At 39.7% G+C, this 14,340-nt stretch overlaps 1 protein-coding gene across 1 annotated transcript; it reads left to right on the top strand.

The window, feature by feature from the left end:
• Positions 1–938: 938 nt before the first annotated feature.
• LOC122138081 (spore coat assembly protein ExsA-like) lies at positions 939–3,618 on the top strand. Its single transcript, XM_042728887.1, has 3 exons — positions 939–1,025; positions 2,285–3,118; positions 3,452–3,618. Exons 2-3 carry the CDS (start codon positions 2,335–2,337, stop codon positions 3,616–3,618), a joined length of 951 nt encoding a protein of 316 aa, XP_042584821.1. The 5' UTR covers positions 939–1,025; positions 2,285–2,334.
• The last annotated feature ends 10,722 nt before the right edge of the window (positions 3,619–14,340 follow it).

The raw sequence follows: 14,340 nt of genomic DNA, 5'->3' as shown, positions 1-14,340 counted from the left end.
ATGTCTGCCAACTGCGCACAAGAACTGGTAACAGAGGCAGCGCAACAATAACTTGTTAATCCTATGGACATCAAGTGGAGCTATAGATAGGGCATAAAATGTATAACACACCAGACTAGGGTTGAGTATGAGTACCGACCTGAAAGATAGAAGGTAACAGTCGCCGAAAACGAAGGGGATGGGATGTTATCCAAATATGGGCAGTAAGGGCATTGGCTTTTCTTAGGTTTTTCAAGGTAGATTCTTGATCATCAAGGTAATTCATCTTGCTCTGACATCAAATCACAACGCAACTGGAAACAACAAAATTACATTTCTAAACCTCACAACTGATGTAAACATTTGGAGAAGAGTTTGCACATACTTTTAAACAAAAGGCTGAAGGGGAGGCAGTGATTAGACGCCATCTTTTAACTCTGACATACTGCAATATCCCCCTTTTAACATGCTAGCCAAATGTGTGCCAAAATACCAATTACTACTATAAGAACATGATACATTAGTATAGCATCGCCTTCAGACAGTATAAGACGACAACACGACAGAATGAGAGGAGCGCGGGGGGCGTCAGGAGTTATGAGGGAGGTTAAGAAGTTGAAGTATATGTCTTTGACTATGTTGGGAGGCCTATTAAGCGAGTGGCACTATAGGCATGGATACAAAGAAAGGCGTGGCACTCTTTTCTGAAAAACTTTGTCAGTCAAAGTATCACTGATGACCTACAAAAAACAAACAAACAAACAAACAAAACACATTATGCAGCATTTTACACGGCACGGAAACCTTATATTGAGCTGAAAAGCGCAGCCGATGTATCATATCCAGTCTCCCGCTAATACTCTGTTGCATTTTGCTTTTACGTTTGAATGTGCAAATGACGAAGTCTGAAGTAAAAAAAAAAGAATTAAAACTAAAACCTGTTTGTCCAACTCTTCAGGTCCCGCCCTGAATGTGATTTATTAAAGCCAGGGAAGTTCTGACACCTCCATCATTGATCCTAAACTCCCAGAACATCTCAGACACGGGTAAGAAATGCTTTAAACTTTCTTCACAAGTGGCTGTTAACTTATTGACTGTGCTATCAGGAATCCAGAGACAGATATGTGTAATGACATTGCATTCTCTCTCTATTCATACCATCAGAAATGACATGATACTTTTATATACATACATGTACCTTATATCATGTAGAAGGTCGCCTAATGTCTGAATGTCATTGCACCAGATAACAAAATTTCTGAACTAATTCCACTTTTATGAGCTTTTTTTATTTTATTATTATTATTATTTATTATTTACCTTTAACAATGTTTTTTATTATGTTTACCTTTAAACACTGTTTTTTTTTCTTTTTTGTGCTACAGTAGGCTTTATAAATAATACGTGTCCAAATATGTATCTGTTGTAAACCACTGTTTCTCTGTGTCTTTGCTATACCAGTGCAGCCTGGATTTTTTTTTTTTTTTCCTTAAAATTATCCAGTATTATGTATGTATATGATACAATCTTGTTTGTAAATTAATTATACATTGTATTGAATTACTAGTAATAGTGACACTTTACATTTTTTTTCTTATTTTTTTTTTTTACACTTTTTTATTATTTAATTTTTATTTATTTATTTTTTTGACTACTGTGAAAAATATAGTTTTATGTTATTGTCAGGTGCTATGCTGTCCAAATGACCAATTTTTTTTTTCAAAGCTATAAACTATGAATAAACTAAGGAGCCACGGCTTCTAAAACATACCTTGAAGAATTTTTTATTTTTTTTTGCTCTTCCCATAGGCCGAAGGTGAAATGGTTGCACATGTCGTAAATACGGTGTAACTTTGTAAATTGTAAGAATTGAAATACACATCAGTTAGTGTACTCTTAGATCGCATACTAGTATAGCTAAGATAGTATTTTAGTTCCTACAAACAAACAACTACTGCTGACATAAAGCAATGTAAAGATGTTAAGCAACACTCATATCATATCTTAGTGTTAAGGTTTAATTGTTAATGTTAAAGTGACTTAATATTTATCAATAACATATTACTTAATAAGCTCTGTTAAACTAAGGAGAATTGAGAATCCAGGCTCATGCTTGTTTGTGTCTGCAATTAAATGAATGATAAAAGGCAATGAAAGATAAAGTCTTTCAGATAAAGTCTGCCTGTCATTAATTGCTGTATAAATTATTATAAATTTTAAATTGGCTAAAACGTTTATTTTGTTGTTGTTGTTGTTGTTGATAATTATACAAGCTGAAATATTTTATTTTCATTTTTAATTACAGGTAACAAAAACTGCAGGATTAGCAGTTATATAAGCACATAAACGTAACTGATGAGGAGCAATTGGATCTATGTGGCTGTCCTTGGGATAGCATGCATGATGATTGGAGTCAATGGAAACAATACAACGAGCAGTAGCAACTCCACAGGCAGCTGGATATCTTCTAACATGACCATCAACATGACCCAGGCACTCCCACCCAGCATGACAACCAACCTTAATCAGGCAGTCTCTCTTAATATGACTACAAACCCAAACCTAATAAGACCTTTTAACATGACCACAAACCCTACCCAGATGGGCCCTCTCAATGTGACCTCCAACCTGACCCAAACACGCCCTCCCAACATGACCACAAACCACACCCAGATGGGCCCTCTCAACATGACCTCCAACCCAACCCAAACAAGCCCTCCCAACATAACCAGCATCCTGCCACAAACACGGCCTCCCAATATAACAACCAACCTGAACCAAACACGCCCTTCCAACATAACCACCAACTCGACCCAAACACAGCCTCCCAACATAACCAGCATTCCGCCACAAACACGCCCTCCCAACATAACCACCAACCTGAACCAAACAAGCCATCCCAACATAACCAACATCCTGCCCCCAACACGGCCTCCCAACATAACCAACAACCTGAACCAAACACGGCCTCCCAACATAACCACCAACCTGAACCAAACAAGCCTTCCCAATATAACCAACATCCTGCCCCCAACACGGCCTCCCAACATAACCAACAACCTGAACCAAACACACCCTCCCAACATAACCACCAACCTGAACCAAACAAGCCTTCCCAACATAACCAACATCCTGCCCCACGGCCTCCCAACATAACCATCAACATGAACCAAACACGCCTCCCCAATATAACCACCAACCTGAACCAAAGCCAGCCTTCCCACGATAACCAACATCCTGCCCCCAACACGGCCTCCCTCCAACATAACCACAAACCAACTCAAACACGCCCTCCCAACATAACCACCAACCTGAACCAACAAGCTCCCAACATAACAGCATTCTGCCAAGGCCAAAACACAGCCTCCCCAACATAACCAACAACCTGAACCAAACACGCCTCTTCCAATATAACCACCAACCTGAAACCAAGTCGCCCTCCTAACATAAATCCAGTTCTTCAACCTGAACTAAACACGGCCTCCCAACATAACCACCAACCTGAACCAAACAAGCCATCCCAACATAACCATCATCCTGCCCTCAACACGGCCTCCCAACATAACCAACAACCTGAACCAAACACGCCCTCCCAACATAACCAACAACCTGAACCAAAACAGCCGTGTCCACACATAACCCGCATTCCGGGGCCACAAACACACGCTCCCACTAACAACAACCTGAACCAAACAAGCACCCCCACATAACCAACATCCTGCCCCCAACAACCGGCCTCCCAAATAAACCACCAACTTCAACCCAAACACAGCCATCTCCCAACATAAACAAACTTTGAACCCAGGCGCGCCCTCCCAACATCACCACAAATCCGACCCAGTCAGCCCCCTTCACTGTAACAAACATTTTAACAATGCCAGTTCTATACTCAATCAATAGTAAGGTTCAAGTCCTTTTTCCTGGTTTAAAATGGGAAATGACATCTTGGCTGTTAAAAGCTCAAGTTTCTTTTTATTGCCGGAAATCACTGCAGGGATAACTGCAGGAGAGATAGAGCATGTTTCTTCTCTCCACTCCACCTTCCTTGTAATCCGGAGTGCACAAGGTTCCTGCTATTTTCTCTCTCCACCAAAGGAGTAAGCTGAAATGCAAATAATTTTACTTTTTGAGCTCAGTGGCGATAACAGATGGCTTACATTCGAGCTGGCGCCTCTCTAGAGACAACATTGTAAGAGATCAAATCCAGTGGCTTTTTTAGTCAGATATTTATTTTAACAAACCGAAGTCTCTTAACTATTAAACAGTAATCTCTGCTAACCGAAGAATGGTATTCTGGCTGGTTCGACTAATCAACCTTTCATCATCTATAGGGGGCAGGGTGCTACCGTCGCATTCTTGCGCCAATATCAATGGTGCCTGAAGTGTGATTCGTTTCCAAACAACGCTGAAACAATCAAATTAATGACTCAGGATATACAACAGTAAAGCCCCCTTTTTCTAAGAGTGGTAATGCATAAAAAGCTGATTAAAGTATACTAGCTATGCACTGCCATCATCCCTCCTCTAGTTCGCAACACCCAGCCACTAACACCATGATCTGCCTTCCTATAGTTATTTACTGTTATGTGAAGAATTGCATCCCACCTCCTTAAACTTTAGTCTTCCAGATATTTTTAAGGCTTTTTACGACTGAAGAAGTGGCTAGTTCAAGTCATTTTAATGCCACAAACATTTTGAATAGTGTTTAGGGTACGTTCACTGCACCCGAATAGCCTTACATTTCTCTTTGGTTTTTTCAGCCATTCTGAGCTAGGCTTGTTTGTATGTTTTAAGAACTCAGAATACAGCTTCTGTGCCATCGCTGGAAGTGTAACATAATAAGTAATATTATATCTTCTGTTTGTGCCACAGTTCATCATCCCTGGAAGCTTCTCGCATTCAAAGGAATGGCGTGTAAAAAGATTCAATGCATTTTTAATGCTGAGTAGTCTCAGCAGCACCACCCGTGCTGGCAACCATATGAAACTTTTTGTCTTCCCTTTTTTAACAGGCAGCTGTAGTAAAAGGGTGATGCAAAACTGTGATCAAGTTTATTACAGATATTAATGGTTTGAAGCAGAATTAAACCCATTTTCTTCTTTTTTCCTTTTCTTCCTTGACTCTATTTCAGGTTCTCTTGAAGCCCAGTCAGTAAACTAGCCACAAATGGGTCAGTGGACTTAAGCAACCCTAACAGCACAGATGTTTCAGTAATAACACCCAGTATAGATGCCACCACTACAGCCCCAAACACCACTGCATCTAATTCCACTGCACCACTGAATACCACTGCATCTAATGTCACTGTAGCATTAAACACCACTGCATCTACTGCATCTGGAGTATCTACAGCTAATAATGGGACAACAAATGTAAGTGGTAACAGACTGGCAAGACAGTTTTTGTTCATATTTACGATTTGTGGTGAAGGTGAAGTAAAGTGTTTGTGGAGTCGATGTTAACAGCTCCTGTATTGTGTTGGATGTCAAATTGCTGTAGTATTTCTTTTTGAAGCTTGAATTTACTTGAGATTTTATGCATTTTAACAACATTCTAAACAGATGCATATGAATTTCCGCAATGCATTTCAAGGCTAATATCAACGTAACTTTGCAGGACAAGGTCACCAAAGACAACTGTAGGAAGGACAGGGCATGTTTCTCCACTCCAGCCAACTGTGATCCATCCAACTCAAGTAGCTGCATTTTTGCCTCCACAAGAAGGGTGGACGGAAACTCCAACAATCTTACTTTTGAGCTCAGTGGGGATGCAAATGGTTACATTGCTGTTGGCCTGTCTCAAGACAAGAAGGAGGTCTGAAAAACATCAAATTTATTTCTAGTATATGTCTTCATTTAAAAAAAAAAAAGTCAGATTTGGGTTCTCAGACTTATTTTACTTTTCTTCTCACAGGGTGATGATGACACAGTCTATTCTTGTGCCAACGACAATGGTGTGGCGAGGTTTATCCGTGCCACACTGAATAATAACATTCTGACTCCAGATAAGACTGTAAGAATCCCTTTTACAGAGCATTTTCTTTATTACCAAGCTTTGCACAAAAGATTACTGACTATAAATGTGGAAATGAACAGCATTGGGGATGGCTTTAAAGACCAAAGCATTCTGAGACAACTATACAGTAGAACAGTAACAATGGAAATGTTTGTTCAAACCCAGAGTAGAGCTGGATGGTTTATTGAATGCTTTGAGGTGAAGTGACACCTCCCTAACTGTGACATCTAATTTGTAGCAACACATTTGTACTTATTTTGTCTTGCAGTTTAACCCCGGATCCTTCCGTGGCTCTGTGAGCAGCACTAGGATTCAGTGCATTTTTGTAGCTACGGGTCTCAACATCAGCACCCGTGCAGCAAACACAAATACTTTCCTCTATTTCTTCACTGGCAACTATGCAAACGGTAAGAGTGACACTACGAAAAATGTACTGAAGGAGATTCCAATTGGTAGCAAAATTAAAATGTTTTCTTTATTTCCATTTCCACAGGCACTCTGGGGTCGCCAGTCACACGAATGTCTACAGATTCATCAGTTGATCTAACCAGCACTAACAGCTCAGATGTTGTCATAATTACACCCACTACAAATACTGCAACTACTACAGCAAAACCTGCTACTACAGCAGGGAGCAATGCACTGCATCACGCTGCATCTCAGGGTAAGAACTCCATACGGCCACACCAGGCCAGGCAGACTCTGCATTTTGAGAGAAAATCTCTACAGTGTGTCAAAAAGAGTGACACCAAGGACTACTCTTTAGCTACTAAATGCTCTTATTTGAAATGAATTGGTACATGATACACATTTTCCCAACAGACAGAACAACATTTGCAATACAAGAGTTATTTCTACCCAATAGAAGTAGTATCGTGATGTGCTTTTCAAGAATCAGTTACCTGGGCAAAAAGACTAGGATAAAACATTTCCAGTTCTTCATAAATGACTTAATTATTCCTTTTTCTTTGTCTTTTTCAGCTGCTCTGCTAATTCTCCTCAGGGGTCCTTGCCATTCTCCTGTTGTAAGGATATTTGCCTACACAACATTTACTTTCTTCTGGAATTGGGCGATGATCACCGAATATTTGATGAACCCAACACCAAAGTATATGTAATTCAGCATATTTATAACTGCAGCAACATTGTGGACTCAGGGAACAATGATGTGAAAGAGCTGTGAGCGGTACGGCGAGAGGGAAGAGGGAAGCAAAAACATCATTCATTAATTCTACCCGTATGCAGTGAGAGAGGTTGTGTTTGAGTGTGCTTTGTTGTGAGCACAGGCGTTTGCGGGCCCTACTCGGGAATATATTGCCGCGAGCAAATCAGTGGTCCTGCACAGAGAGGGGCACGATAAGCAAAACAGGTGTAATTATTCTATTAATTACCTCGGTAAAGCGTACTGCTACCGCGTGGCTAAAATTATTTATGATAGTTATTTTAAATGTCCTCAGTTTATGCCTCGCAACTGTCGCATCACCAAAATGTTGTTCGTGGTGTTTTCAATGGGGTTGTAGCTTGTATATTTTTAGTCGGAAGGAGAAATAATACATAATAAAATGTTCATGTTAACAACAAAAACGCTCTAGATCTCTATCTGTGTGTGTGTGTGTCTGTGTGTGTGTGTGTGTCTGTTACCACCAGTGCAGAATAAGGTTTATGTGGGTACAAGAACATAGCTGGTCAACAAAACAGCAGCAAAAAGGGAGAGTAAAAGGAGAGTGCAATGGGAGAACTTTGTTGAGCGCTCGCAATGGTTGCAAAATTCAATCAACTATGGGATAAAGCCTGCAGCAACCACGGATGCAAGTTCCATAACAATGACTACCGAGTTCGAAGAACTTTCAACAGTAGCGCTGATACACTAGCAAGCAACTGTAAGTGAGCTAGAACTGAGCTGGACGAAGGTCACGGGTTCGCTTTTGATTGGCTGAAATGCTTTTTTTTGAAGCAGAGGCCTATCTGTTTACTACCAGCATAGGGCCCATCTGGTAGTGTGAAGTTCAACAGTGAGAAATCTCTTTCTGGCATCAAGGGCTATTAAAAGTGGGAATGAAAGGTGGGGATGTAAAATGGACAAGGTTTTCTATATTGGGTTTGATTCTGCACACGTTTCAAAAGCGATTTTATATAAACGGTATCAAGCAAAATTTCCGAGGCCTCTAAAGTTAAGAAATAGGTCACACACAAAATGTGTTACCTCTAAACTTTATCAGGGCCGACAAAGATTTCTTCACATTATGCACAAATCTCAAACAAACACACAAATCACTGATGTCAATATGACATCAATTTGACATTTAAACCATGACACTGATTTGATGTAAACTGAATGTCAAACACATTGTCCTGCATATTCACTAAGCCAATTTTAGTGAGGATTAACTTAATATTTTCACCCAATTACCACTGGAAGAATTTGTTGTCCAAACTGATTTACTAACCTTTGACATCAAATTGATATCAAGGTGCCCGCTGGGTTACTTGCAGACCAATGGGTTATATGCAGGCCAAATATAAACATACAACAATAGACATAAGAACAGTTTTTAGACCTACATAGCTAACTATCTGAAGCAATAATCTAACTATGCATATACAATAAATAGTTGACTATACACTGTAAAACCCGATAAGTTCAGAAAACTCAAAAATTTCGTGGACACCAATTACCTAATAAAATTTAAGTCAGCCAACTAATTTTTTTTTTAAGTTAACATTAATTATAAAAAAAAAGTTTAGGTATTTAAGGTTTAGAAGCAAGTAGTGGATAATGATTTGTGGTGCATTCACAAGTAAACATTTGTGTTATCTTATAAAGTCCTTTATAAGAAGGTGTCTGCTGCATAAAGAGAGAAAAGAGTGAGAGAAAAATATGTGGTTTTTCTGCAGGTCGTTTGTCCAGCCCACTCACCTGTGTGTAGCACAATGCACAATGTTTTCCTTGAAACATGGATTGTTTATAAGAAAATGTCTGGTGCGTATAGAGAGGAAAGAGTTTTTTTTTTTTTTTACAGGTGGTTTGTCCAGCCCACTCACCTGTGTGTAGCATACTCAGAATTGAACAATGTTCTTGAGGTTTTCATGTGGTGCATGTGGTGTGGTGTGGTGTGGTGTGGTGTTGTGTGGAGGGATGGAGGAGAGAGGATCCTGGTTTCAGGAGCTAGGGTTGTGGATGAGGTTTCAGTGGGGGATGTGGTGATTGGAATTGAGGGTTCTCACAGCCTGAGGGAAAAAGTTGTTGAGCAGTCTTGCAGAGTGGACCCTGATGCTCTTCCTGAAGGCAAGAGCTGGAAGAGATTGTGGGAGGGATGGGTGGGGTCCTTCATGATACTGGTAGCTTTACTGGAGCATTGTGCAAGGAAAATGTCCAGAATGGAGGGCAGAGGGGCACCAATGATCCTTTGCATCTGCGTTCAATGGTCTTGCAGTCAGCAGCACTGCAGTTCCCGTACCAGACAGTGATGCAGCTGGTCAGCACACTCTCATTGGTTCCTCTGTAGAATGTGGTAAGGATGGCTGGAGTGAGATTTGCTCTTTTAGGTCGGCGCAGGAAGTGGAACCGCTGTTGTGCCTTCTTGTAGAGTGATGTAGTGATGGTGGTCCAGGTGAGGTCTTCTATTTCTGTAGGGTGTGAGACCTACAGTACCACAGTTGTGTCATCAGCCAACTTGATGACCTGGTTGGAGCTAAACATGGCAGTGCAGTCATCGGTAAACATAATTTATAATAGAACAGATAAAATATAATATCTGAAAAAATTAGGGTCTAAAGATTTATATCTTTATTTAATTAAATCCATCTGATCGCACAGTTGCCTCACGCCAAACTCAAACAAGTAGTTCTAGCAGTGCCTGACATTTCAGTCATTCATCATCAAACTAAAATGCAGTCAGCCAAACATAAAAAGTTACAATGTTTATTTAAAATATCAGCTGTATAAAATCAGCATGCAAGGCCCAAACAAACATTTTTTTTGTAAAAGAGTATTTACATGGATATTGGAACATGGGTGAAGTATAAAGCCATTTTTAGGCTACATAATGAATAATAGTTCTGCAAACAAATGTTACAAATATGGCAAATATGGAAACATTTGGATTCTTGTGGTATCAGACAAGCTCGTGAGCCCAATGCCAGTTCAGTTTTGCTTGACATTTTGTATGCTGTTTACAATGAATGCCACAATAGACTTGTGTTTATTTCATTTTGTTGTAGAAGTGAGGGAGCTAAATAAGCTGTTTATATTTACCCAGTATTTTAAAATACATATAAGTCAAAATAAATAAATGTAGCCCTAATTGGCCACGCGATTACAAGGTTGCGCAGGTGTTTTGGGAGATAGATCAATCTCTCTTTCAAGCGTTTACTTCCTCTTTTTGATAAAGGTTTCCGTTTCTCCCATGCTGTAAACTCTACAGGCGAGGAAGGCTTCTAAGCGGCGGGTGTTGTTTTTTAGAGGCATTGATATTTAGAAATGGCGATTGTTTTCTTACTTGTAGTCGCAGCGATGGTCTGGATGTCTTGCCACCGAACTCCATATTGTCCTTACTTTATCGGTAAAAGTGATTGGCCAATTGATTTTTTGTGCATACAACCGCTTTTGCTTTCTTGATGCTGCATGGAGACAGGTTGGCTCTTGCTGTTTTGAGGACTGCTTTGTATCCGATCTGAATGCATCATCTCCGGTCTTTTAGCAGCCCGATCCTCTGCTAGGTCATCCATTGCTTCCGGTTGGCCGCGTGTGAAGATGTTCTTGGTGACTGTAACATCATCAATGCACTTTTGAAGTAAAGCAACCTCTTTAAACATGTTCCAGTCTGTGTTCTGGGAAGCAGTCCTGTAGTGCTGAGGCAGCATCATCTGGCCATACTGTGATCTGCTTTTTGGACCGGTTTGTAAGTTTGAAGTAGTTAATCTGCATGCTGGTATTAACCCAAACCTTGAATAACACATTTATCTGCGAATGATTTGCATATCACAATCAAAGACAAAATCAGGTTTCACTATATGATTTATATGACGGCTGGTTGACAAGTACATCAGCTGGAGTTCTTTTTGAGTTGTAATTTCTAAAAATGCCCAGCACTACATGATGGAAATATGGGTAAAAGCGAGAAACATGGGCAAATTATTTCAGCGTATATATAGGTCCCTGGTTGTACATCTGCTAATGATAATCTTGATGTAATCACTGTTGCATTATACCGACTGGAAATTAGAACAGTAAAGATCATATCCAGGCGGGACATTCTAATATGCTTCCGTGTTGAAAAAATGTACTTAATGTACTAAAACAGTGACACTGGGAGGACCACGACACAAATGTCGAAGAGATTGATGCGGGTATGAGCGGTGTGAGCCGGTATGATCTGTAGTAGGATGGCTAGCTCATGCGATGGGATGGATGGTGAATCTGATCATTGCTGGAGACATGAATACACTCATTCTCTCTGAGATGGAGGTTTTGGAAAAAGTTATCTGTGCTATTTGTTTTAATAAAATCAACTAACAATAATATCATATTACTAGTCACGGTAAGGAGTACTAATATTTTAATGAATACAAACTCAAATAATAATGACAATGCTGATGTGTAGGTCTTGTTTATAAAGATCAGCTGTAAAGATGCTGTTTAACTCCAGAGCTGATTTGACCGACCAGACAGTAGCTATGTTTCCATCCAAATATTTAAATTTAACTTATGTGCAAAACTGGAATATTACATAAAAACATTTAAGAAAAAAGCATAAATGTCAAACAAGTCAAAGAGAAGAAAAAGCTTATCCCTTAATGATAAGCTGGCACCGAAATATCACTAAGATAAAGTAGAAAAAATCACTTAATATTATCATTTTCATATGATGAATTACTTGGCGCCTCAGAAAGAGCAGATGTAAACACAATACATCGCTGTCATTGCTTTCAAAGGTGGATGCTTGCTGTTTGGAAACACAGTCAGGTAAAACAGTTCTGGGGAGGCAGTTATACAGAAATACTTTGATGACGGACTTTGCTCAGGCATTTCAGAATGACCAAAATCGACATTTCAGATGCTGTGCAATAGAGTGCATCGGGTCTGCTAGTTAGTAAAATTATTCTGTCCCATCGTTCAAAGTCTCATGACATTTTTGATGCACATGGTGGAATTTATGTCTAGTGAAATGAGTTTCCATCATATTTGAGCACATTTTTTCTTACGATAAAAAGCTATCCTACTCAATGTGCGCAAAAGTGTATATTATTATTTTGTTTTAGAATGGATTAGCATTTGGTGTTCTATCCGCATTTATTATGCGATAATCAAAATATGCATAAAAATAGGGTGGATGGAAACCATCGCTTGAGAGACGAAAAAATTCTTATAGCAGATGAGAGAGAGACAGTAGTAAGTCTACATAAAATGGTAAGATCACTGTACAGTAGCTGGGGCCAGTGAGAAAAGCACTGTAAATAAAGATCCTTTTATGTACCAGCAAATGGACCTACTGTCATGTTTAATGACACAGGCCACATGCTAATCTGAAGTAGGTCTACAACGCCTCCTTTATAACTGGGTAACAAACTACAGTAAATGCAATCAAAAACTACATCAAGCATCAACAGTCAACAAAATGTTTGTTAGTAATGAGTGAGAATGATTATGAGTAAAGAATGTCAACAAAACCAACTATATCGACACAACATAAAACAGGCATCAAAACTGGAGCGTGAGTCTGGGAGTACTGCCTAAGGCAACAGCTTAACGAGTGGCCACGTCTAAGCTGGCACCAGTGTTTTAACTATACAACGGCTCCCAGTCATCTAATCCCGGCCCCCTACAACTCGAAAAGACAAAACAAAAACCAGCAATACACAACTTAAACACACAAACTAAATCATAACATGCTCACAAACATTAAATGTCCAATATTCAGCAATCCCTCACTCCAGTCGCATCAATTAACGTCTGAGAAACCAAAGCTGTGTGTTTGTAGGAAACAATATTCACCATTAAGACATTTGTTAACTTACCATGGCTTCCAGCCATTTTTGGACTCTCATTTATGACGGCACCTATTTTCTTCAGAGGATAGGCACTGGTGAGGCAAAGTGATAGCCTGCTACACTCATTCTCATTCTAGTTTTTTTTTTTTTTTCTTCCGTTCTTGCGACCCAATGCCTTATTTTAGCATCAGCTGTCATGCCAGTGTTTGTGTGGTTGCAGTAGAGGTACAGGTCTGCTAACAAAAGTGCATGTCCTGCATGGCAGGAACCAGTGAGGCTGGTTTAGCACCTCACACACATAATTTGAGCTTCGCGTGTTTAACGTGTTGGCAATGCTTGCTTGGATTTGACTGACAGTACTGACATCTGACAGTCCGACAATTCTTTAATGCTTTCTAACCGCACATTTCCACATTTTGTCACCTTTGTGAGAGAAACATAGCGACACACAATCATAATCTGAAAACTGCATTTGGGGGGGGGGGGTGTCAAAGTGCAAGTCAAGTCACCTTTATTTATATAGCCCTTTAAACAAAAACTGATTGCGTTTCAAAGGCAACTGACACATCATTAATTAGGAAAACAGTGCGTTCAATAATGCAAAATGACAGCCTAAAGGCAGTTCATTATTGATTCGTTGATGTCATCATGTTCAGCTGCAGGTCAGTTTTAAAGAGGAGAGAGATAAGATCTGATGGGGGGCAATAATTTGGCAATCAAGTCAACGATTATCGCTCGTAAATGAAGTGGTCCCCATACTGAAGCCTAGCCAGGAGGCTGACTAGGCGGCAAGGAACGCAAAACTCCATCCCCTGTGTGTGAGTTTCCCTAGATGTAGACTGAGTTTAGTGTACGATATTTCTTTGCTGTTGTAGAAACCAGGCTCAGTCGGGGCAGTTTTCTTTTTTCTGCTGACCAATGTGTTTTTTTCCTCCCTCTGACCCCCCAGACCCCGAAACAGCAGCAATTCCCAGTGCCGTGCTCAGAGCCTCACCAGATTCCATCTATTATTAAGCTCGTTTTTGACTTGGTCTTTTCGCACTTAATTTGACACTTTAGAAAGTTAATAAGTTATCGGACATTGCTATAGTTTAGGGTCAGTGATATCTTTCATCTTATTTTGTCTTAAGGGGCAAAAGATTTTGTGAAATAATTTTGTTTTTACTTTTATTATTTATTGGGTTTTTGTTTGTTTAAATAGCAATATCTGGCAACACTGCATTGCTGGGACAAGGTTATTGCTGGACCGGTTAGTTGGACATTCAGTAAGGAAACGCAAAAAAAAATATCATGATATTTTCCTGTCCAGAAACATTATCAACAAGTTGTCAAAAACAGTAGCATGGAATGCTAGTA

This window comes from Cyprinus carpio, chromosome B7 (assembly GCF_018340385.1).
Source record: "Cyprinus carpio isolate SPL01 chromosome B7, ASM1834038v1, whole genome shotgun sequence".
NCBI lineage: Eukaryota > Metazoa > Chordata > Actinopteri > Cypriniformes > Cyprinidae > Cyprinus > Cyprinus carpio.
This window is presented reverse-complemented; position numbering and strand designations above follow the sequence as displayed.